The sequence below is a fragment of the Populus alba genome, chromosome 6, assembly GCF_005239225.2.
Source record: "Populus alba chromosome 6, ASM523922v2, whole genome shotgun sequence".
Classification (NCBI taxonomy): domain Eukaryota; kingdom Viridiplantae; phylum Streptophyta; class Magnoliopsida; order Malpighiales; family Salicaceae; genus Populus; species Populus alba.
Genome location: NC_133289.1, coordinates 8,806,185 through 8,832,450, shown reverse-complemented (window position 1 = coordinate 8,832,450; position 26,266 = coordinate 8,806,185). Strand labels below are relative to the sequence as shown.

Genomic DNA, 26,266 nt, shown 5'->3' with positions numbered 1-26,266 from the left:
AAAAAAAGAGAAAAAATATTGAAAGAGTGTTACTATTTTTCAGACTTGAATGTGCTACCTTACTTATCTCAATGAGTTCTTAGCTTTTAAATTTTATGCGAACTTATGACCTCACTATTTTGTCACAACTTTTTTTCCTTTTCTTTTCATCCGGTGTTTCAATGGATTTGGATTATATACTGGTGGATAAGTTTTTTGCCACTAAATCTCATTCCTCTCTTTTAAAATTTGATTTTGAGATGAAACTTAATGATGAAATTATCCTCTGCAACTTTATTCAAACAACAAGTAATTATGTTTATCTAACATCGGAGATTAGTCAATATTGATGAATATTGAGCATATTTGTCACCTCATCACAAGATAATATATATCTACACCTTTGAATACTCTATCAATTGAACTCGAAAATTCTCATATTTCTATCGTATCTCTTGAGATAGTCATAACTTTTGTAAGAAAGTTAAGAATTTACTACAGAAAGGCACTTAGTTGTATTGCACTTAACTCAATTCACTGGGAACGCGTGCTACCAAAAAATTTAATTTTTTTTTGTTAAACTTTAATACGATTTATATGTTTCGGATCGTTTTGATGTGCTGATATTAAAAATAATTTTTAAAAAAATATAAAAAATCATTAACATATATTTTAATATAAAAAATTATTTGAAAATCAACCACTATTTTTTTTATTTTTTTAGCTGATCTTATTTTGCTTGCATGGACACATTTCTCATTTTCAAGTCGATGAATTGTTTTGCGATTTGGCAGGCACATGTTTATCATCTTCATTTTAGAGTCCAAACCAATCACATTAGTGATGGCCTCAAAATTGGGCTGGGATTTGTGCCATCCATCACTGGGTCTTGGCACTAAATATGAGATCAGACCCATTAAGATCACCAACCCAAAGCTTGATGGGTCACCAATCTTGTCTAACCAATGCCCACACGAGATTCTTCTCCCTCTTTTGGGTCCAAGTGCCATGGAGACCTTTAACTTACTGATTAAAGAGGATTGTGCCATCACTAATAAGCTCATTTGATGAAACTAGCACGATCCCTAAAGGAGTCCATGAATTCCTTATATGGTAAAGAATTCCTCAACTACAATTCCCTTGAAGTTAGTATCTTTTAGGGTTCTTTCTTTTGCTCACGTCTATAAGTATCAATAAAGAGTACAAAACATGTAACAACAAATACAAATTTAAAAATATACATAAATATATATGAGTAGACCCAAATGTAGATCATATTATGATGAAATTGTATATAAAAATACATATACGAATGGAGAATAAATAAAAAAGGGTGCGATGGTTTGTCAATAACTGAGTTGAGGTGTTTATTATTAGTGAACTTTTAAACCTTTTCATATATTACTGTTTTTGTTTTTTTGTTTTTTTTGGGGTGGTGGAGGGATAATATAACATCCTCATACTTGAAAAATCAAGGTTGCTCAATGAATATACGGTGCTCATGAGAAGAAAGACTCATCCTAAGTAAAAAATTGTCATAATCACTAAACTATATGATAAATTATTCAATGCGTTGATTCAAAACAATTCATCGACTTGACTTCACATAAAACAAGATTCATTGACTTGACTTCACATAAAACATCAAGAGCTCAGACTGCGTGTTACAATATCTGGATTAATAAATGAGACCTTATGTTTATAACTTGAACAGGTAGCTATTAAACGTATTTGAGCACAAATTATTATGAATTCATTTCGTTGATCAAATCCTACATTGATGCCTTGTCTCAAAGTCTATAAGGACTGCTGAAGCTTTTTCCTACAAGACTTTAAAGAAAGTGAGAAAAATCTGTTTTGACTTGGACTAACAAAATAAGAAAATGTGTAAACAAGAATTTTGGGCTTCATTGGCACTCCAAATTTGACAAGTTGATCCAATGTTCTATAAAGTAAGTTGAGATCCACATATATTTGATGCTTAAACGTGTTTGCATCACTGCAGCACAGAATGGGGTGTTTCCATAGGAGAGTTGCAGTTTGTGCTTTGCTTATTGTGATCTTGTTTATGAGTTCAATTTCTGTGTTGACAGAAGCAAGAATTTCCAAGTTCGAAGCTATTCAAGGTGCAAAACTTCTTAAGTTTGAATCTCCGTGGACATCTTTCACTCCTAAAGAAAGTAAGTATGGCATGCCTAGCAAATTTCTAAACATGCATGGAATTGAGTAATCTTAATTTCTTTTTCTGGCATTTATATTGTATTCATGATATGCTCATGTTTGAGTTGTTTTTGACAGAAAGCCTAGTCCTTCAGCGACGGAATCTGAGGCCGATTGGCACTTCTCCAAATTCCCCATTGGCAAATCCTTCAACACATCAACATGGGTAGGAGTTTCAAAAGCTAGCTGGGTTACAATATTTCTGCAAAATATATACTTTGATGATGTTGGTTTAACCATAATGATTCAGAAGTGGTTTGCAGCCATAATGTGTCCGTGATGTATCTTTTGTTTTAAATTTTCTATATTTTGCTCCTTTCAACCGATAATATGCATAACAAGCAAGCAGAGGATTGGAGAGTCGCCTTCTTGCTTGTAAGTTGTAACTCTCCACAGCTGGAACTTAGTTGCAGTTAACTGCTAGCTATTAATAGTCTTATACGTTCTCCCTATTTTGATAATTCATATATATTAAAACTAGTGCTCTCTGTTTTTCAGTATACACCTGGAGATACTTTAAAAGTTTGATTAGATGGGATTTTTTAGAATCCTTTTGGATTACAATTTATGGCAATGAAACTAGATATACTACATGCAAAAAAAAAAAAAAATTAATAATAATAAATAAATAAATACAAAGTTACAAAATTCATAAGATTTCTTAGTACATCGTGGGATCTGTTCAAGTTAATAACTAGCAAAATCAATAGATGTTACGAAGTGATCTGATACTGTTAGGTAAAAAGAAATCAGAGGAGAAAGGTAGGAAAGGAAGCATGTTGGAAGATAACTCTCTATGGGAAAAGTCATCAATATAACCAAATTCACAGGTCTGGATTCTTTTCACATCAATATTTGTGCAATTAAAATATTATCAACCGATCAGTAAAATTAAATAACCAATTAAAAAAAACTCAATATTAAAATTCCTTACGTTGAAAACTCAATGTAAAAAAAAAATCACGAGAATGTAATTTACCAAAAAACTTTTATTATAAATAATGAGATTACAAAGTATTCTTTCTTAGTTAAAATTAGCGGTGTGGTTCAATTAAACTGTCAGAGTATAAAGAAGGTGTTTGGGAGTGTGGTAATGGTTGCTTTTCAAATAACTTTTCGTGCCGAAAAGCATGCCAATAATATTTTTTTATTTTTTAAAAATTATTTTTAACATCAGCACATCAAAACGATTCAGAAAATACAAACCGAACTCAATTTTAGCAAAAAAAAAATAAAATTGAAATTTTGCAAAAAGCTGTTTGAAAGAGGGAAATAAGGAAAAAATCAAGTGACTAGCAGGATTATCTTGAATTAGTAACAGATAATGGATGGTGTGAATAATTGGTGCACATGCTACTGGATTTTCTGCTGAAGATGCTGATGAACATTCTGATAGTCTAACGAAGCCTCCATCAACTGTCTTTGTTTAGGCACTCACCAGACTACAACTTCACACTAAATCGCATCAGTTTATGTGCAATCATACTGCAAAAAGTCAAACAAAAAAAAAACTGAGTTTGGATCTTATGTATCCGATCTGATCGGTTGCATGCCGTGAGAGTCGTTCTAAAGAATTCTGATCAGGGCATTTCAAAGCACGGTCAGACACAATATCTGCTCATTTTGCAGCATCATGCCAATCGTAGAGTTTTTAATGCAGCGCAAAGATTGAGCTTCTATGAATTGTTACTATGAAATTCTCAGGAAGACTAAACTTACATGAATGGCTCGCTCACACGATTATGCGTCAGTTGCGGGTCAATATTCGGAAGTAGAGATATTGCCTTTCCATTTGATCTTACGATGGAAATACGTTCCCAATTGTTCATTATGAAGAAGAAATTCCTGTGAACCTTCGTGTTGAAGAAACAGACCATCTCACCACCCGCAGATCCATTGGACCTTGTGCTGCACTTACTTTAACCCATTCCAGTTTTCAGAAGAGGTGGGCGTCAGCAATATCGCCACTAAATATCTGCTAGCTAGCTTCCTAGAATTGAAGAGACGATCGAGGAAGGCGGGGAGGGTTGGTGATGTGACATCGATATATCTCCGGCAGTCAAGAAACTCCGTGTTGCTGGTGCACGGAAGTAGTTTGCGTCTCTGTCTCCCTCGAAAGGTTTGCAATAACTTGACGTTTACATATACTCTGCCGGAGGTGGACATCAATCATCCAAGGAAATTACCGTGAATAAAATCCCAATTCTACAGCGAGTGGGAGCTCAATCATGCCTTGACTTTAGCCTTCAAATTCAAAGGCAACAACCACTTATAACTAGGAATGGAGGGGGGGTCCTACTCTTTTTTTTTGTTCATCAATGATTTCATTGAAAATATAGACCTTATTTCATCAAGTTAAAGAATAGCTTGGAAGAATACCTCTATAGGATAATTTTTTTTTGGAGCTAATATTTTATCAACGTTATCAATTACCAATGAAAATGCCAACAGATAATAACCCCCAATTAAACTTTTCTTGATGATGTGTTTCTACATATTGAGAAGTCCAACAACGTAAATGGCGAACGGAATAGTGTTTACTTGACGACAAAAAATCCATCGGCTTTTTTTAATTTTAGGATGGTGGTACTTTGATCCTACTCATTGGTTTTAATTATAACTTTTCGGGATTTAGGTAAATACAATTGACGAGGAGAATGTTGCAAAGTTCACTTCCATTGTCAAGGAATTTGATAGTTTTTCCAAGTTGGTACATCTTACCATCATTCATTTTAAGTTGTTCAAATCCAGTAAATGATTTCACGAGAGTAAGTCTAACGATGTGGGGTCCTTATATTTTTTTTTCTTTTTGATTATGTTTGGATTGTATACCTCAACTAATTTCATGGATTTTAAAATTAATAACCATATAAATTTCCAGTAACCATCATATTAGTAACTACATAAATCAAATCTGAATACCTTTACAGGATAGACCTCAACAAAAACTAAAAAATAAGGACAACAAGTGATTAAGTTCAATAATTCCTCATATAAAATTATTGATTCTAGAGATATAATAATATAGAAAAGACAAAATTATTTAAAGCACTGACAAAACTAAAAACGCTTCTTATTTAAGAGAAAAGACCAGGTTATTTACATTTCACTTGATGATTAGAGACAATATATTTATACAAAACTTCTATTAGGAATATAATTTGAATTTAAAACTATAAAAAAATAAATTATAAAAAAAATAAACTACTTAATTTCAAGTTATTATCATTAGATAGTATCATCTACTAGATAGTTCTGCTACTGATATCTTGATCCATGATTGACCATGATTTGAAGAGGGGTGACTAGCTGAAGTAGGGCTTGTCATGTTGAAGAGTTTCATTAAAGGAGAGAACGAACTCTTGAAAACTAAAAGGAACATGACAGGGTTTTATAATTACAGCTACCGTAGATTTAACACTTGATTCGAGTACTTTTTTGTGGCTGATTCCATCTTGATTGATTCCCTCGATTAAAGACACCGTTTGATGTTGTGTTAGCTAATATATTTTATAACAGTTTTAATTAAAAGCTTATTTTTTTAAACCATGATTAAAAGTATTTTCTTAATTTTTTTTTAAATCACAGTTGTAAGCTACGAGAACGCCAAACACGAACTAAACTTACTTTTGTTTTGGCGATGTCTTTGATTTCTGCCCGTCTCATATTAGAAATACCATAATTTTAAGACCCGATCTGGTCTAAAATCCGAGTTCTGGATTTTAACCAGGTTATTCGAGTTAATTTTTTTTTTTTAAAAAAATTAAAACAATATCGTTTTAGTTTTAAAAAAATAAAAGTTAACGGGTTGCAACCGAGATTTTCCAGGTCAATCTACCAGGTCACACTGGATTTTTTTTTCAAACCAACTTGATTCTAACTCCGAACCAGCTAGATTTTAGATCGATTTGTCAAGCCAGACTGAGTTTCAAAACTATGAGAAAAACCATTAATCTTATATACAGAGACCAATTATTTCATCCTCGGCAAAAATCTTTCTAACCCCTTAAAAGCTACCAACTCTGCCTTCATAGTTTTGTTGTTGTCGACAGCTCACGATTATCTTATTATTTGTGCCTCGTTGTAGCTACCATAGTTTTGAAACTTGGTTTGGCCTGGCTTGTTAACTTAGAATCTAGAGCTAAAATTGGGTTGGGTTGAATAAAAAATAGGAAAAAAAAAACTCGGTGTAACTCTACGGGTTGACCCGGAAACTTAGTAAAAAACCTAATTGCAATCCTTTAACTTTTGTTTTTATACTAAAACAATCTTGTTTTATTTTTATTTTTAAAAAAGTTTAATTCAAATAAACCAGTCAAAATCCAGAATCCGAGTTTTAAATTGAGCGAGGTATAAAAACTATGGTAGCTACTATGGATGCATTCGATCATCTTCGGAGTTCATTTTGCATGGCCGGCTTAACAATGAGGGATTAAGAAGGCTGAATCCGAATCAAACTGATGACAAAGATAAGGTGGTGTGAATTCTGTCAAGAACACGTTAGTCACATAGAAGAACAAACTTCATTGTACCAAGTTCCTTGAGCTTATTACACAAGTGGGTGTCTTTAAAAATTGCTGGACATGGATAATTTAATCTCTGTTGACGGCAAAAAGACGAAAGAGGTGGGATTTTGAATGGAGGATGCTGTACCAGTATGACCAAGAACAAGAATTTGTAGCGTAGGACACCCAATAACTTTATCATCCTATTCTTAAAAAATAAAGAGCCAAAGCCGAATATCTAAAGACCAAACCAAAATAGTTGTAATCAATTATCCACTATTAGCACTGTTGACTAATATAGAAGCTTTGTAATTGGCGTTGGAATTACAATGCGGGCCCGCAAGAACCTTTTTTTTTGGGTGGTAGAAGACAAAGAAAACATTCAAAATGAAAGAACACAAAAGTAATCACACTCTCTTAACTACTGTATTAAATACTAAACCTGATCCTAATTCTACTCAACAGCAAATCCTAATTCTCCTTCTATGGCATCGTCATATCTTTATTTCGCTTCAAAGCTCTCTTTTCTCCATAACGGAAACTACAAAAACGATGCCGTTGGAAGGAACTTGCTGTTTGATAACCCAAATTCGTACAAGTGGAACCGGAAATTCAGTGATTCTTGTTTCTCGAAGACGCGATGCTCGGGCGCTGGAGTAACACGCGCCGCCTCCACGACGGAGGCAGCGGTGGATGACAATCGAGTTTCGAAAGAGGATAGTAGAGTTCTAAGAGTTGGTTTGATTTGTGGAGGTCCCTCTGCTGAGCGTGGGATTTCCCTCAACTCTGCTCGATCAGTACTTGATCACATAGAGGTACTCTTGCCTGTGCCAAGATTTGTAATTACTGGATGTGCATTGTAACTTTATTGGTATTTTGTTGTTGTTGTTGTTACAGGGGGATGATTTGCAAGTGAGCTGCTATTATATTGACTATGATATGAATGCTTTCGCTATATCATCTGCTCAGGTTGGTTAGTTACTCAGTCATGATTCAACGAAATGTTTTCACTTGAATTGAATTATAAGTAGTAACCGTGATTTCTCTCTTAGGTATATTCAAATACTCCGGCGGATTTTGATTTTAAGCTTGAAAGGTAAGGTTTTAGTTATTTCTTTATTATTTCCCCCCTCTAATGCAGGGAAGGATGGCTAATTGTGTGTTTTGTGCAGCCTTGCCAAAGGTTTTTCGTCGTTGGATGAATTTGCAGAGCATCTTGCTGCTTCTGTGGATATAGTGTTTCCTGTTATTCACGGCCGGTTTGGTGAAGATGGTGGAATTCAGGTGCATTATATATAGCATCATCCTTCATTTGCGTTATAGGATATTGTCTCGAAAGATATATTTTTGTAACGGGTGGTGGTCTTTTATTCAGGAGTTGCTGGAAAGGCATAATGTTCCATTTGTTGGCACAGGATCTCGTGAGTGTCGTACAGCATTTGATAAGGTAAGGGAGACAGTCTATTAGTCTGTAATAAGTTATTAGGTTTGGAAGCCCCTAGAATTGAATCGAAGTTCCTATGTATTGTGCATTGAATATTTGAAACTTGTTGGTGTCTCTGGAGGTATGATGAAAGGAGAGCTTTATTAGTAGATTGTTGCTGGCATTTCGAAGAACCAATTTTTACTAGCATCCATGTTATTAGCTGACTGTTCCTAGGTCGACATAATTACTGATAGATGCTTGGGAAATAAATTGAGAAGTAAAATTGTCACACCTCCATATTTCATATACCCTTGATAACTTTCGAATGTTTACTTGTGCTAGAAGTACTTTCTTCTGTGAGATGAGGCTAACCATTTACGTTCAAATCATTGACAGTATGATGCCTCCTTGGAACTCAGCAAACAAGGATTCATAACTGCACCTAGTTTTCTCGTCCAGGTATTGGTCCCAACTACTTGGTAATTTGCAGTGCTTTTGTCACGCCTGTCTGGGTCAACTTTTATTTGTTTATTTATCTTTCAATTTAGAGCTGGATATGCATTAGGTTGCAATGTATCTGCTTATGAGTGGATATACTGACATGTGCATATGGCATTTAGGGAAGTGAAATTGAGGAATGTGAATTACCCAAGTGGTTCACAAGCAATCAATTGGACCCTAACTCTGGGAAAGTTGTGGTAAGACACACTTCCTCATCCTAGTTTAAGTGGTATAATAAGCACCCGAAGTGAGATTGTTCAGCATTTGGATCTCAAACTTGTCATCATATGTTTGCAGGTAAAGCCAGCTAGAGCTGGATCAAGTATTGGAGTTACAGTTGCTTATGGTGTTTCTGATTCTCTTAAAAAAGCAAATGATCTCATTTCAGAGGTAATTTAAATCTTATAACATTTGCCTACTTTGAATTTTACCAACTTTATGCTGAAACACCAGACCTACTTACATGGAAGGTGCTGAGATTGCTTATTCATGTTTAGGTTTTAGTTTTTTTTTTTTTTTTTTTTGCAATTTCAGGAAGGTGTTAAAGCCCAAGGTTACTTTTTGGTACCATGAAGTCTGCAAAGTTAATATTCCTAAAGATTTGGGAGGATTTGTTTTTTGTACCATCTGAAGACAAGGAAAAAAATGATTAGCAAACTGGAATGTTGTTGTATTTGGGCTACAGATGGTTCAATTGCCGTAAAATGTTTTCATTTAAAACCATGTGAGATGGTTCAACTGACTAGAATGATGTGCCTTTTCTTGTCCTAAAGGGGATAGATGATAAAATCCTTGTTGAAATATTTCTCGAAGGAGGGAGCGAGTTTACAGCAATTGTCCTTGATGTGGGATCTGGTTTTGATTGTCACCCTGTTGTTCTACTGCCAACTGAGGTATGCTCTTTTCAGCCCTCATGAATCATTTCAATAATGGTTTAAATCTTCCAAGGTGCTTTAAGATTTTATGTATACTATATTTATTCATCATATTTTTATGAGATGACCATGAATTGTGGAGAGAGTTTTTTTTATTGGTTATATGCTCAAACATGTGTTTTTAAAATTGAATTATTGCTTTTAATAGTCTGCTGTTGTGTTAATTTTTTTTTCAAAAAATGGGGCTCTTGTATAGTAGTGCCTTACAAGATTTAGAAAATAAGCTATAAATTAGATTAACCTGGTGAAGAACTGTGTTCTAGTAATATGTCATTGATGGTGCAGGTGGAGCTTCAATTTCATGGCAGTTTTGATGTGAGAGAAGAAGATGCAATTTTCAATTACCGAAGGAAGTATCTTCCAACACAACAGGTACAGCAGAAGTGTACCCGATAATTTCTTATTGCAATTGCATTTTTCAGAAAGAATATAATATCTTTTCCCATTTCTTTTGTTTTGTAACGAATGCATGTATGGTGCATCATATGTGTCTTGAGTTGTGATGTGTAAAATCTGTAATGCCTCCTTTCATTGTTCTAGTCTCAGAATTCTTACTCTCTTCACAGGTAGCTTATCACACTCCACCTCGTTTTCCTCTCAAAGTAATTGAAAATATTCGAGAAGGAGCATCTATTTTATTCCGTCAACTCGGCCTCCGTGATTTTGCTCGGATTGATGGATGGTTTTTGCCTAATTCCATGAATGCATTATCATCTTCAGCTGGAAAATTTGGAAGGACTGAATTGGGCACAATAATATACACTGACATTAACCTGGTAAGTCAATTATATTCTTACTGGGACTACCAATATTATTTTTTATTACATCTGTGATGTTGATTTCTGATTAATATGTCAGATTAGTGGAATGGAGCAGACCAGTTTTCTATTTCAGCAAGCTTCAAAGGTACTTATTATCAGTCTTTTGCTGTGGGCTTCTACTTGAACTTCTTATGAATGTTGTGTCCCCTTTGTTTATTACTGTAGCAAAGTTGAGTTGCATGCTTCTTGTAGGATGGGGTCCTTCCCCATCAGGTTGCCTTTTCTTTCATGCTAGGCTTGGAATTGGCATAGGAATATGTCAGATACTGTGGCATGCTGATTAGTAAACATTTCATGGAAACATTATCATAGCAACAGAAGTGTGGAGCATGCATGGTTCAAACTTTGGAGTCTTTGTTCTATATGGTTCATTGGTACCTAAAAGTTGACAGATTTTCTCATGTGTAATCCACACGTGAAGTGAGGCATGTTATTCCTTATATGCCACAGAAATGTTGAAATGCTCGTGAATCTAATAATTTTTTAGCTTTTTGTCACCATTCCCACTCGTCTCCTCAAAAGGTTTCTCTTCTTGTTCAGGTTGGATTCTCTCATTCTAACATTCTTCGAAGTGTTATTCATCGTGCTTGCTTGCGGTTCCCCAATCTTGCATCACACAACGAAGTATCAGCTCATTTGCCAAGAAGATCGAAATCCTTGCCGTTTGATGAAGCATTTAACAAACAGGAGGGTATTCGTAAAATTTTTGTCTTGTTTGGAGGAGACACTTCAGAGCGGCAAGTATCTCTTATGAGTGGAACAAATGTTTGGCTTAACTTGCTGGCATTTGATGAAGTAAGTTTAGGAAACATTAGCTATAAATTTGTTTAGTTTGCATAATGGTTGGCAGATGTGTTTGATGAATTTTTGTTTGGATGTTTTACTTTTAATCGAGATACAATATCGTTATGAATAATATCTGATATTGGCAATTTGTTGTCTACAGCTTGATGTGACTCCTTGTTTACTTGCCTCCTCAGACGACCATTCTGATGATAGTTCCAGAGTGGTTTGGTCATTGCCGTAAGTAGACATTTTTGTTCATGTTTCGACTCCATTATAAGCTTGCACAAATAATACATTTTCTTTTTGAAAAGTCAAATAATCCACCATCTATTTATTTGTTTTCTATAAATCTGCACTCAGAAGCAAAACTTAGCATTTTTTATTGCCAGCCATGTTTTGATTTTTTAGATTTTCATGTATGCTATATCATGCTCCTGGAATTTATATGCAGTTACTCTCTTGTGCTGAGACACACTACAGAGGAAGTTCTTGATGCTTGCATCGAAGCTATTGAACCAGCTCAGGCCGCGCTGACTTCTCATTTGCGCAACCAAGTGATGAATGACCTCATGGAATGTCTGAAGAAGCATAGTTGGTTTACAGGGTTTGACATAGCTGATGAACAGCCTGTTAGATATTCATTAGAGAAGTGGGTCAAGCTTGCCAAAGAAGTTCAGGCAACAGTTTTCATTGCAGGTATTTTTTTTTAACCATTGTAATGTTATGATTGATGCTTGCATTAACCTTTCTTTCCACTGTTAGCATGAACATAATAGTACATGTTTGATCTATGAATGTGTGTTGTAGATTTAAGATATCTGTTTTTTCAAGAATATACTGTAAGAGCTATACTTCAGATATAGCTCTTGTCACGTTAGATAATATCTGAACAAACTCTTTCACCCAAACAAAGAAGGTCATCAAACATGGATTTAGTTGTCTGAGTAATGGTTTGCTTATACTAATAAACATCACGTTTGTTAAGCCATAACTTTTCACACTTGGGAAATTTGATTGCAGAGCATGTGGGAGCATGCTGTTCATATCTGATGAAATTTTTATTTAATAGTTTGCTTATACTGGTAAACATCACGTTTGTTAAGCCATAACTTTTCACACTTGGGAAATTTGATTGCAGAGCATGCTGTTCATGTTCTGATATTCTTAAATGAATGCTAACACTATATTAAGGATGAAATTTTTATTTAATCTCTTTTATTTAACAAAACATTCAGCTATTATATTCCATATGAAATTTATCTGATGTTTTCTACAGTGCATGGAGGCATTGGTGAAGATGGTACACTTCAGTCTTTACTGGAGTCTGAAGGAGTTCCTCATACAGGTTATTGTAGTTAACACTTTGTCACCTGAAGAATTTAGTTGTCTTGGTACCAGATTGCTCATTCTTTTATTTTCAAATAAAGGTCCTGGTGTGGCAGCTTCGAAGACTTGCATGGACAAAGTTGCAACATCACTCGCTCTTAGTCATGTATGTAACAAAATCACTTGTAGGGATCATCTTATGAAAACTCGGGCTATGTTTAATCTTTCCATTCTCTATCATATATTTTTCAACATGGCATTGGCTGTGATCTCTAGTAATGAACAGCTTGCAGATTTGGGAGTTCTTACCATAAATAAAGATGTGCGCAGAAAAGAGGATTTGCTGAATGTGCCTGCACTGGAGATTTGGGATGAGCTGATCTCAAAGCTTCAGTGTGAAACATTATGTGTTAAACCAGCAAGGGATGGATGCTCAACTGGGGTTGCAAGATTATGGTTGGTTCATAACCCTTGTTATTGCCAGTTGCTAATAATCTCTTTGATCTGATATCATATATCCCTAAACTTAGTTAAATATTTTGTGTGTATTTGAATTAATCTCATGTTGCTTACCTTTTGTTCGGGTAGCTGTGTTGAAGACCTTGCAGTGTATATAAAAGCTTTGAAGGATTGCCTTCTCCGGATACCACCTGATAGTTTCTCAAAGGTATAGAAGCTTCTCCATAATTTTGTTTCAGGACATCAATGTCAAGTGCCAGTATCACAGATTTTTTCTAGAAATACAGATATCTTGTCTTTGAAAACATTTTAAGGTGATTATTATGCTAAAGTGCATGTTCATTTAGCACCAAATAAGAAAATCGGAAATTGTTTTAGATTTCAGCTCTGTAATTACTTGTTAGGGTATCCCCTGTAATAAGAGTATGAGCTTGATGCCCATTTAACGTGTACATGAATGGTAGTTCCTGGGTGCATCTAATAACTTTATTCTTAAAGTTTTGCATCTTTTGTTTTCTTCTTTTGATAAGCATGAAAGTTTTTGTTCTTAAGACCTAAAGAAATCAACTATTATTAAAAATCAAGTGAAAATTAATAGTCTGCTACTTTTTGACTTTTAAGTTGTCTAATGAACCCCAAGTAAACCCACTGTCATTTACCGAACAAATAAATGATTATGACTTTCTAACTCATTAGTCCATACTTTGTTGGCTGTCCATACTCTTTAGCCCAAATCTTTCTTGCTTAGCCATTATTTATAATTGAAACAATAACTGGGTTTTTATCTTACAACATTCAAACATCCTTTTCTTTTTGTGTAATGTTCAGTCACATGGAATGATTGAGATGCCAAGCCCACCTCCAGAGCGATTGATCTTTGAACCTTTTATTGAGACTGATGAGATTGTTGTCTCATCCAAATCTGGGGGTGAAAAAGCACAACGCCTTGTGTGGAAAGGAAACAGTCGATGGGTAGAAATAACAGTTGGTGTTATAGGAACTCTTGGATCAATGCGCTCACTGAGCCCTAGTGTTACTGTTAAGGAATCTGGTGATATTTTATCACTCGAAGAGAAATTTCAAGGTGCATGTTTTTGCTCGTTGCAATTTGTTTCAATTATGTTGGCATTTGATGATATCTCTTTTGTTTTACTTGCTGCTTGCAAATCATGGTAGTTAACCAATGGTAGCATTGTAGTTGATATAGCAGTCCTGCACCTTATTGGTTATGCAGTAAAACACACAAGTAATTATATAGGATTAAAAAAATGGAGCAGAAAGGATGATTTAGTGGCTGCAGTTGAAGTTTTCTTCATGCTTAATTTGAGGGAATTAATTCGTGAATTTTTGCATGATTTATTGGAAGAAATTCCAAATTTGTTTAGATGGCATTGCTGGTATCTTGACATTGATATTACTTGTCAGGTGGAACCGGCATCAATCTTACTCCTCCACCGGCATCAATTGTTAGGTGTGTTAACTGCTGTGTGAAATTGTCATTTATGTTAACGCCATGATTAAGACATCCTGTACTGATAACTATTCTGAAATAATATCACCTCCAATTCCCATGATCATTCTGACCATCGTTTAGAAAATTACCATGCTGCATGAAAATATAATTAATGTGTGCAATGACATTCGGAGCAAGCACTCTCTTTCTTCATCCCTCTCTTATTGATCATCTTTTCATCTTTGGATTGTAGTTTGACTAAATGAGCAATTTCTTCTCTTCTTGAACCAGTAACGAGGTGTTGGAGAGGTGCAAACAGCGTATCGAATTGATTGCAAACACTCTGCAATTAGAAGGATTTTCACGAATAGATGCTTTTCTTAATGTTGATAGTGGAGAGGTATGCTCTTTCCACATTCTCCATGTGCCATTAGCTGAATCAACACAAGATAATAGCTGAGCTTGATTCTGCTCTCTGTTTCTCTTTCGTGATATTTATCCATCACCCATATCGTTATTTGCAGGTGCTGATTATAGAGGTCAATACTGTTCCTGGAATGACTCCTTCCACTGTCCTTATTCATCAGGTAGCGTTAGATGTGTTTTGAGCATTTGGTAACCAATTTGACTTGTCTGTTTCTGTGACCCTACTGTGAAATTTTGCATTTTATCTTAAAAAAAGATATCAGCAGAATTATTTTTGAAACATCAACATAGAAATAAGACCATTTATTGAAAAACAATAATCTTCTGTGAAACACTGCAAGGCAATTAGGTTTCTGTATGATTGTTCTTCATCGTATAATGGTTTGACATAGGTTTTTTTTTTTTTTTTTTTTAATATAATGAGTCGTTATAATCGTAATAATCCATAACATTAAAATCCTGAAAATTATACAACTGAACGTAGGATTATAACGATCCATTACATTATATGTTTCATTACATACAATCAAGCATGCTATATTAATTCATTTCATAAGTAACTAGTCACTTGTGTCCTAATGAGCTAGAATTTGCTGTGTTTCTCAGGCGCTAGCAGAACAACCTCCCATGTATCCTCACAAATTCTTTCGTACGTTGCTTGATTTAGCATCAGAGAGGATCATATAGAATTTAGCTGTGCTCAATTAGCTTCAAGTCTTGCAAGAACCCTGTATCATTGTATGTATGTTGTTTGGGATGGTGCTTTGAAACTGTAAAATTCAGAAATCACATCCATGGTTCCTTCCCTCTATTTGATCATGTATATCACACTCTTCTTCCTTCAGTTGTCACCTATATTTCTTGCCTAAAAAAGGTCTCGCAAGCATTCCCTGTATTGAAAAGAAAAGAAAAGGAAGAGTTTCACTTTTATATCATCCCCTTCTCAAAAATCACTTCCTTAACCCTTATTACTCGAGCCTGTATATAGCAGGAAAGATGACTGACATAGCCTAATTGGTTTAAAACAACCTTGACCATATGATTCAGAACAATATTAAAAAGCCAAGAAGGACAGGTAGAGTTGGCTACAGGAGTATGAGAGCATAAAATGCTCTCCTCCAACACAAATTATAGCGGTAAAAATACAACAAGGACGTGGAACACGCAGACCCAAAACAATATCTCAAGGCAAGAGTAAACGACGCCAAAGTTGTTGAAGGGGTGGTGATGAAATTTTCAGAAACGATGCCCAAATTGGATGAAACGACAGGTTTGGATAAAAAAATCAAGAATACTCGAAGGGTCAAGCGGCTGGAGCTCGATTCGATCAAAGGTAGATGGGGGCTAAGGTTTTAAAGCGATGAGGTGATTTGTAATTCATGTTACTATAGCTAACTTCAACAATAAATGGATTTACTTTTTTATATATAAATAAAAACTAATATAATAATAATAATAATTACATTTTACATGTATTATTGTTTTGACATATGGTATTTCGAGTGCAGGAACATTTTATATATCGTATTTGGGTTTGAATGAATGGTTTCAAGTTCATGGGAATGTGCTAAAACATAGATTTGATAAGGATGCTTATGTGAGAAATATATTGATTCATTTATATTTTACTAGCTTGTAGGATTAAGAGTTCAAAATAAGTGTAATAATAGTCCACATAGTTATGATGCTGTGACTTGGAATGCAATGTTGGTTGGTCTTGCAAGAGATGGGAAAATGTGGTGTTGTAGAGAAAACATTTGATGACATGCTTGAAAGAGATCTCATCTCATAGAAAATAACACGACAATGGCTTATGTTCATGATAGGAAGCTTGAATAAGCCTTAAAGTGTTTTACAAGGATGAGAGGAAATGGGTTACTACCAAATAAACATGGTTGGTTGATTAATTTGATTATAGATTATTTGAATCTCTTGATGATTGTATTAGTGTTTTTACCGCAATTGCCTCACTTGAAGCCAAAACCACAAAGCTCAAGAAATTAGCATAATCAAGTTTCTTTTATGGTTTTTTCATTTAACCTATTCATGACATTGGCCATCATAAATGTGTTATTTCTTATGTTGTTCTTAAAGAAAACACTAGCAAGATTATCATCAATTACCCTTATGCCAAAGTCAATGTTAATGCTAATTCTCCCTTTGTTTTTACATTTCTCTCAATTCTCTTGTTATAAGATTGTTATAAATAATGGGTTTTAACAATTTAATTATTTTATGTTTGTTTTATTAACTTACGAGTTAATAAACTTTATGAAAAATGTTGTTTTTTGGTTGCTTGAATGTTATTTATATTCTTATTTTATTTTATACTTCTTTAGTGATTGCAACCACATGAAAATAGGTTTTCAATATTTTATAAGTAATTATCTAATGATGTCTGGAGCAAACTTCAAAAGATTCTTATCCTTTCTACAGCTGATCAATGGGCTCTGAACATTGAAGATGAATTATTTGATTTGTAGTTCGTGAACTAAGGCAAACAAAGTTCCTTTTATTGTGTTGGGACTCTTTGATACTTAATATAGCATAAATGTAGGGAAAATATATCATTAATGATCGTGTGTTATATGTTGCAAGAGTAATGAAAGAGGGTGTTGAATGCAAGAAATATATAAAAAAAATGACTTCTGTGTATGTTTGTATATGAGTTACCATGATGATTCATAAACATTTATATACACATGAATCACGTCAACTTGCATATAAAGTGAAGGAAAAATATGACAATAGACTTTTCAATATATTATAAGGGCAATTAGGTGAAATAAAATCTTTTAACGATGAGTAATGAAAAGGTTGTTAAAATTACGAGTTGACTCTTAAAATCTTATGATTTTACGAGTCAACATGTATATAACGTATCAAATCGGGTTAAAACTCAAAATCGGTCAAACTCAGTCAAAATCAGTCAAACTCAGTTAAAATCGATAAAATCGGACCGATTTTACGAGTTTGACCGATTTCGAGTTTTAAACCTCAAAAATTAAAAAAATTATTTTCTTTCTGTCCGAGTTCCCTGACACTCCACTAAATAGTCTCCATTTTCCAGTCTCCTCTTCCCCCGTTGCCTAAATCTCAAATTTTCAATCTTAACAGACTAACACCAGTATTAGAGGACCTTAGGTATGGGAAAACCTTATACTGTATTTTAGGCCAGGAAGACATGATCGAAGGATCGAAATTCGAAACCATGGGAAGACAGGGGTAGATGGTGATGAATCAAATGAGTAAAATAAGAGATAGGAATACTTATATAGAGAGAAATATTGTGTTTTAGACTAACCATTCGTTAACTACAAAGAGAGACTACAAAGACTCAAAGAAAACTTGAAATACATGTCTTGCTTAATGGGATATTTGGACATTATTTCTAGGACTTGTTACTAGCATAAAAAAGGTGGAAGGTGAGGTGACATGAGATTAAATTTATGTTATTTTGTATATTTTTGTTCTCGTTGTCATGGGTTCACCATATTGGTCTCTGTTAATTATTATTTTTTAAGTTGGTAATATACTTTAGAATGTTGTATCATCTCATTAGTTGCCTGTAGTGTGTTTCAAGACCTGTTCTCTAAAAAATGTTATGAAACTCTATCAATAAAACATAGTTGTTCAATCTTTTTTTTTCCTCGTATTTTTAAGTTATTTAAACCATGTATAAGTTTTTATTTGAATTATGTATTTTAAGGTATTTAAATATTTGTATTGTTTATTTCACTTTTATTTTAATTATGTTATATTATTATTTACTACTTGACTGAAATTGTCAATATATAATTAGTTAAAATATTTTTCTTGTGATTTTACGATTCGAGTTTACGATCCGAGTTTATATTATATATTTCGTGTCGTATTAAAAAAATATTTTTGACAACCTTGAATAATTGACATTACATATTGTGTAAAAAGAGATGTTATAGTGGGTCAAGTTATGGAATAAGGATGCTTTAACATCGTTCTATGGATCCTGTGATGGTAAAGAGGTTACAATAGTATTAAATGATAAAATACTTTTCAAATGGAGAGTTGATAAACGCAAGTGACCCAGTAGTTGGTTCAAGTTTTAACTTTATGCCTAACTACTTATTAAGAGAGAGATGGGTACAAGCCTATTAAGAACATGCCCATCAATATCCATACATGTTATTTGAAAGCCTGGTATGTAGAAAATTACATGATATTTATATATTTGATTATTGTCAATTATCCAATATAAACACACTTGAGAGGAATACAAACCGAATTAAAATTATGATTTTGTGTTTTTCAAATACCTCTTTGTTGTAAGGGGAGATTTTCATGGTTTTCTTTACGGAAGAGAAGAGAGAGAACAAGAATTGTGACGGTAGATTGATGAGATTTGAGTTCTTAATATATAATAATGTTTTATTTATTTATTTATTCTAGGCTAGTCTTAATTGAATGTGTAAATTGTAATAAATAAAAATATAGATATAAAGTGTTTTCAAAGTTTTTAATAATCTACCCTAATTTATAAACACTTTTAAAAATTTTAATTATATATGTTAACTTTTTTATTTTAAGAGGAATTTATAAGTAAACTATTACAGCTTATGATCACCAAGTGAGGATCTAGTTTGACACAACTTCTACTTTTTAAAAGTATTTTTTAGTTTAAAAAAATTAAATTAAATTATTTTTTTAGTGTTTTTTTAATGATTTTGATATATTGATATTAACAAAAAAATTTATTTTAATATATTTTCAAGTAAAAACTATTTAAAAATGTATTTTGCACTACAATCTCAAACACCCCTAGTAAGATTGTATAACAGCAACATTTTTTATATCCTTTTCACTTGTACAAAAACAAAATCTTTATCATCTCTGTCACAAATGAAATGTTAAAAATCACAAAAACTAAAGATTGATCATTGATTAGTATTGGGATTAAGGGTGTGTTTAAGATAGAGGTGTGGTGAGGTGTACTTGGTATTTTTTTTTTGGACTCACGAAAAAAACATGTATATATTTTTTTGTTTGTGTTTGAAGTACGGAAATTTTGCAATGATTAGGATCATATCCATTATGGTTATGCCATAGTACATTTATTCCATTTCTCATAAAAAAAAAAAAAAATTCTGTTTTATGAGATTGTTAGTCCTTTGAATTAAGGTTGAAAGTTCTCTAAATTATATTGATTCTAATTATAGTATTAAAAAAAAAAAAAAAAAGCTTTCTTTGCTGTATAGCCGAATTACCTAAATTAAATTTTTTTTTCTAAAAAAACAAAAGTAAAAACAAACAGAGAGAAAGAAGTAAATAATTAAGAGACAGTGATGTTGATCTCCGTACCTATGCATTGAAGAAAACCAGCTGGATGCAAGGAATAACTCATCAGGCGTGTTCATGGAGTTTGGACATTCTCCTGCTAAATGTACAATGATTTCGAGTGTACGATGAACTGAAAACACCACTAGGGTTCCATCCCATCACCATGGTTTGTGGTTTGAAGGATGCCATGGCCTCCAAACTAGAGGAGGTCTTTGCAAAGGAAAGGACCATAGGTGCATGAATGATGGCGTCGTGCACTCAAATGCTCTGTTTTCTGTACCATAGGCCAACTGAGATGCTTGAGGTCCATTCATTTCCTTTGGCGGTGACTGCTAAATATCTCATGTTGGTTCATCGCACTCGTAAACTTGAATCCACCTTCATTATATATGTCACTATTTATTTTGTATTATATTATTTATCCTAGAATCTTGCTGTTTTTTTAACCTTTTTGTCTGTTTGGTAATTTCACGAACAGTCGGTATAGTTAACTTGAATTGATTGGGGGATTTTTTAATGTTTTTTTTTTTATTAAACTTTGTTTATTTTATGAAATCTATTTTTAAATTTTTTTTCCTGATTTTATGTTATGAATTGTAGGCTCATTAAGGTATCTCCAGCTGAATCGAAGTTTTTTTTTTTAATGCTATATTTTTTTAATATTAAAGTATTTGATTTTAAAATCTGTAAAAAAAAAATTAATATTATTTTTTAAGGTTGAGAAAGTTGGGTGCCACCTATCTACTTCAATGCTAAGGTCTATGGTTGTCAGACTGAAAAGGTGATGGTAAAAACTAGAAGTCTAGAGCCTAATCTAGAGTTTCTAATTAACCTAACCATTTATATTTGAATAACTAAATTTTTAATAATTATACTGACCCATCAAACCCAGCAGGTAAACAACTAAGAAAAAAATGAAACGCTTTCTTTCGAGTTAACCTAATTATCTGTAAATATATCTAAGTAACCTAAGCTTGTTTTACAGGTTGTTCCCAAATACTATGCTAAAATCGATTGTCTAGACAATAATTGGCTTTTATTTTCATATTCTTTCGTAAACAGGCATTTTGTTTTAATAAGTGAGCTCGTCTTATTAAAGAGCTGGAAATCGGATAGCTGTGAATTACAATTTTACCAAAAAAAAAGAAGAGAATAAATACAAACAAAATGAGGACTTGGGATTGTTAAAGGAAAAGGCTTCTCTAGATCAAGTCTATGAAGTTTATATATATATATATATATATATATAGAGAGAGAGAGAGAGAGAGAGAGGACCAGAGGAAGCAAGTCTATGAAGTTTAAAGAATTGAAGCGGAGCCTGTTGAAATATTATGGCAGTCAATAGAGCGTAGAAATTCTTATACAAAGCACTAAGTGGGTCTAAAATTGTTTGAATAATTTTTTTAATTCTATAGTAAAATTAATTTGAGACCAGTATTGACTGAGATTTGAAACGAAAACAATTAATAATAGGAAGGAAGCAAAACTCAAAAAAAGTTTGCCCTTTCGCATCCAGATGAACCTTAATCATCGTCTGGTTCTTGAGGTTAATACTTGAATATATAGTTGATAATTTCTTAAATACGAAGATCTTGCATGTAAATTAACTGGGGCGTGGACACTTCAGCATATATATGGATACCAACACGACATGTTTAATACGTGGAATTATGAATGTAATAAAATTTGCCCGGAAAATTGCCTGTGATTTTTTAAAAATCAACCGACCCGCATGAAGAGTACTGAATGTGAAAAGTCGTGTGCAAATTAATTTTTAAATTATTTTTTAGAGGGGGGTGATTTCTTTTTAAATATATCAAGTGATGTGAACACTGCATTTTCATAATCATTTTTTAAAGAAATTAATTTTCATTGACGCCCAGATTCTTTCATCGGAAGAGGGAGATGTTGGGTTGGCAGTGTGGCTGTTAGCATCGTTGACCCGGCCACTATTTTATTTTTTATTAATTATTGATTGATAAACAAAATGAGGGCTTGGGATTGTTGAAGGAAAAGGGTTCTCTAGATCAAGCTTACCCCAAAACCAATATTTTTTTTTCAATAGAATTTCAGAATTAGAACCCAACGCAGAAGCTTCCTGACGAGGCATAACGCTAAAAGTAAATGGGTTTCTCGAGCATAATGCTAATGTTCAGTGCTCCTTTGCTTACATTTAACCAAGGAAAAGACTCACCGCAGAGACCTCTCTCCATTTGAAATGAGTATTTAGCGATTTGAGGGGAAAATGGATACGAGGGTTTTGGAGAATGTTCAAAAGCAATTTGAAAAGAAAAGGTTCAAAATTGTTTCTTTGTATTTTAAAGGCTCCGTTTGTCCAAGTTTTTGTTTTGCTTTTTATGTTGAAAAACATGTAAAATTAATATTAGTGCTTTTCAACTACTTTTCAACCTTAAAACCAACCAGTTTTTGTTTTTGTTGGATTTTTTAGTTTACACTTTCTTCAAGGAAGCATGTGTGTTCATGTTTAGCTTCTTCTAAAGATTTTTCCGTCATTTCATAAAATAATGGAATGGTATGATAGAGCGTGCTTAACCATGGGTGGAGTGCCAATAGCAACTCCCAGATAGTTTGCCTCAAATTGTTTGGTCACCTTAGGTGCCCTATAATTGGCCAATATTTCAAAAAATATATATATTTAGATCTCCGTATACCACCCTCTGTCTAAAGAATTATTATGCCGGCCTAGAGCTAGTTACATGGTAGAGGAAGAGACAGATTTACAGCTCGTACCCTTTGTCTGAAAAAATAGATTCTTGATTTTATAATTATATTGAGATAGAAAGGGGAATGAGTTGCATATGTCATAGGAGCAGTTTGTTGAAAAAGTGTTTGACATATTAAATATTAATAAAGATAAATAGTGATTTCTACTCTTGCTGCTCATTTTAAGCTAAGCACCAAACAAACCCTTCTACAAGATTTGTATATACCTCGATAATAGAAAGTTTAATCATATGCATGAGGCCAGCTATAGATCATGCATTGTTGTAGTTAGCAAATTCATTTTAAATCCAGGAATAAAGCATTGGAATGTTGTCAAGTAGATTTTAAGGTATCTTTAATGCTAAGTTGAGACATTTTGAGTTATAAAACATCATCGAGGTTTTCAACAACAATAATATGTGATATTTTACAATAATCAAAGTCCTCGTCATCTAGCTAAAAACTCAATATTTCATTAGAGGTTGAAGCAAATTGATGCAAGGTATCATTAAATAAGAAAATATTTTAAAGAAAAGCTTTAGAACTATATAAAATCCACACCGATAATAATCGTTATGATATGTTGACGAAAGCTTTGACAAATAAAAAAAAAAGTTTTAGACTTGTTGTTCGATGGTTGGAATAGTAAATCCTCCAACCTAATCAAGAAAGGGGAGATTTGTTGGGTTGAGTTTCCCTCCTATATAGAGGATAGCCTATTTGTGTTTTGTTTAGTCCATATAGGATTGATTAGTACTTAAAAGTGCATGTTTATCAAGGTTTTATATCATCATTTTGCACTTGAAGTATCAATAACTCCTTAACTAAAGCATGTTTTATAATAACAAGTTTGATATTATAAGATACCTTAATTTATGGTAAATTCTCATTTTAAATGCAGGACTATCACATAAATAAAAGGATTGATTGATGAGTTTAAGCATTGAAAGTTAAAGGACAAAGAGATGGCCAAACTTAGAAAAGAGATGTCGGTGCAGTCCAAACCGGAACATTGCTCGGTAATTGGATCATATCTGGAGCTCTAGATTTCGGATTTAGGTCCACTTTATATGGATGGAAAGGTAAGACAAAAGCCTACAACTTTCATGAGGAGCCCAAGATTTGAAAAGGTCGTTTTGAAGTCCAAATTGAAGGAACAACGAAGAAGTCCGAAGCTGTCCTGCAGCCCAAACACTATTTAGTGTTCAGCCCATATCTTGAGTTCTAGAAGTCCAAATGACCTCATCTTTTTTTTGTTGGAAAGCCGAGACAATTTCCTAGAACATTCTTGAGGATTCTGGGCAAATTATGATGTTAGCAATGACGTCTTGATCAGACAAGAAGATAAGGATTGTTATCTAGTCAAGATGTGGCCACCCACTCATCAATTAGTCAACAAATCAATAGTTCCAAATTTTGGCCTATAAAAGGAGGCACTTACCATGTATTGAGGCATCTTGGTTTCCAGATCAAGATCATGCTCTTGTTTTCTCTCTTTGTATTGCTTATGTTTTTCTTTCATTAATATCAAGTTTATGCACTTCATTTCCTTTCGTTTACTTAGTTAACTTCTTTCTCATTTATGTTCTTACCTTGTTCATTTATGTTTCTTTCTTTCATTATGTTTAGCTAAGTTAATTATGTCAAGGTGAAAAGGGTACACTAATGGTGTAAGAATAAGTATAATATAAACTTAACATGGACCTTAACGTTGGAAACTAACATGTTTTATATTTGTTATCTTGTTCACTTTTAATACTTTGCTTGTTAAATGGTTAATCTAGATTTATGTTGTATAACACTTGGTACAACAAATACTTGGTACTTTCATAGCCCATACTGTATGGTATAACCGACACCTGAGCTATGAAAGGGACTTGATTTGTTGTTAACATAAGTTATAATCATGAATGCCTGCCAACATTTACAAGTATTAGCTTTATTCGAATAAGATAACTAATGTAATCATGTTAACAATTTATAATCTGATGGGAACCTCCTTTATGTGTGATTTCCAATTGAGTAATAAGAGTTTATATTATACTTGTTTGAAGTACCGTTAGTGGATCCTCTAACCTTGACATTCGTTTTTATCATTGGTTAATCCTTACATTAATCTTCCAACTCAAAGTTCTCATTAATTTCTTCATCTTCTTCTATTACTACTACTACTACTATTGTTATTATTATTATTGTTATTGTTGTTATTTACATTCTGTAATATATCCCTTTGATCTTTTCATAAACTCAGTATATAGGCTGGAAACCTGTGACCCGGTCTTTTGGATCATTCTCAGGTGTAACAACGCCACGTACTGAGTATTGTAATTACTATTGTTATTATTGTTGTTGTTGTTGTTGTTGTTTTGTTATTTATAATTTATACAATTAACCTCTCTGTGGTTCGACCCCGGTCTTGCCGGGTTATTTATTACTTCGACACTCCTGCACTTGGGAAAAGACATCAAGCTTTTGGTCGTGTCAAGGATCATTAAACCTATATAAGAAAGAGATAGAGCGCCACTTTTTTTTAGGGTTTTTAAACCTTATTTACCGTGTTTTATACAAAGAAAACAAATAGAAAAGTCCAAAAATCATAGCATCCAAAATAATATTTTAGAGATCCATTCAGTTTTGATCAAATGCTTTTATTGAAGTCATTCATAGTTTGATTAAGCTGAAAATTTGTATACATGTTCATGATACCAAGATTTATATATATTCAAAATTGTTAAGATAGGATTTGGAGTAGTCTAATTGGTGGTTTTGGTCATGAATAGTAACCATAAATATATGATGAGATTTTCTAAAATCTTTTATGAATTTTTTTTTATTGTTGAGAGGTTATTCTTGAGATTGTATGCATCTAATTTTATCTAAATAAAATAGTTGTAACTTATTATTTATTGATAGTGGAGATTTTGGATGGACTACAGTCCCATGATTGTTTCTCCAACATAGAGGAGATTTTTTATGTAAAAATTGCTTTGTGTCTTTGTCTGCATAATATTGGTTTATATTGAGTTACATTACAATTTCCTCAATTTCTGCATAATAGATTCATTATAAGGAGTGAGAAAAAAAAATATTTTTATTAGTTTGTGATTGATTTGAATATCATAAATTAGTTATGAAGTTTCTTAAAAGTTACAAATATAAAGGTTGAGGTCTATCTTTTTTATTTGTACTCAAACCTTGTAATCTAACACCTTGTCTTCAATTCAACAACTCCAATTTAATTGATATTTATATATATTTATTTAAAAAAATTGAATTAAATATTTTTTTTCATAACTAAAAAAGGTAATAAATTCATTTGAAAATATAGTATATAATCAAAGAGTCAACCTCAAGCTAAAGATGAAAGAAAATTATCACTGAAAGAAATA

General features: G+C 33.1%; 1 protein-coding gene and 2 long non-coding RNA genes across 4 annotated transcripts; 2 read left to right on the top strand and 1 right to left on the bottom strand.

Moving 5' to 3' along the window:
* The first annotated feature begins 1,915 nt into the window (after positions 1-1,915).
* LOC140955663 (uncharacterized) lies at positions 1,916-2,679 on the top strand. Its single transcript, XR_012170044.1, has 2 exons — positions 1,916-2,159; positions 2,278-2,679. It is a non-coding gene; the product is annotated as an uncharacterized lncRNA (long non-coding RNA).
* Positions 2,680-3,053: 374 nt separating this feature from the next.
* LOC140955661 (uncharacterized) lies at positions 3,054-4,435 on the bottom strand. The gene is made up of 2 exons (XR_012170042.1): positions 3,919-4,435; positions 3,054-3,684 (listed from the first exon to the last, which is right to left on the bottom strand). It is a non-coding gene; the product is annotated as an uncharacterized lncRNA (long non-coding RNA).
* A 2,627-nt stretch (positions 4,436-7,062) lies between these two features.
* LOC118048150 (uncharacterized) lies at positions 7,063-15,772 on the top strand. 2 transcript variants are annotated; one of them, XM_035057726.2, is made up of 24 exons: positions 7,065-7,519; positions 7,602-7,673; positions 7,757-7,800; positions 7,877-7,988; positions 8,080-8,151; positions 8,527-8,589; positions 8,751-8,828; positions 8,929-9,021; positions 9,405-9,524; positions 9,852-9,938; positions 10,133-10,342; positions 10,425-10,472; positions 10,928-11,182; positions 11,334-11,410; positions 11,625-11,869; positions 12,450-12,518; positions 12,601-12,665; positions 12,786-12,955; positions 13,088-13,166; positions 13,787-14,042; positions 14,384-14,429; positions 14,703-14,811; positions 14,936-14,998; positions 15,444-15,772. In XM_035057726.2, the coding sequence occupies exons 1-24, from the start codon at positions 7,190-7,192 to the stop codon at positions 15,522-15,524; spliced, it is 2,844 nt and encodes a 947-aa protein (XP_034913617.1). In that variant the 5' UTR covers positions 7,065-7,189; the 3' UTR covers positions 15,525-15,772. The 2 variants fall into 2 exon arrangements, 1 of the variants encoding a protein (XP_034913617.1); XR_012170194.1 differs by lacking the exons at positions 14,384-14,429; positions 15,444-15,772 and having other exon boundaries at positions 7,063-7,519; positions 14,936-15,004.
* The last annotated feature ends 10,494 nt before the right edge of the window (positions 15,773-26,266 follow it).

Excerpts from the sequence above, each read along its gene's own strand:
- LOC118048150 (XM_035057726.2), top strand. The coding sequence starts at position 7,190 with ATGGCATCGTCATATCTTTATTTCGCTTCAAAGCTCTCTTTTCTCCAT. Across the intron at positions 7,520-7,601 it reads CAGTACTTGATCACATAGAG|GGGGATGATTTGCAAGTGAG; the intron begins GTACTCTTGCCT and ends TTGTTGTTACAG. Across the intron at positions 11,411-11,624 it reads AGAGTGGTTTGGTCATTGCC|TTACTCTCTTGTGCTGAGAC; the intron begins GTAAGTAGACAT and ends ATTTATATGCAG.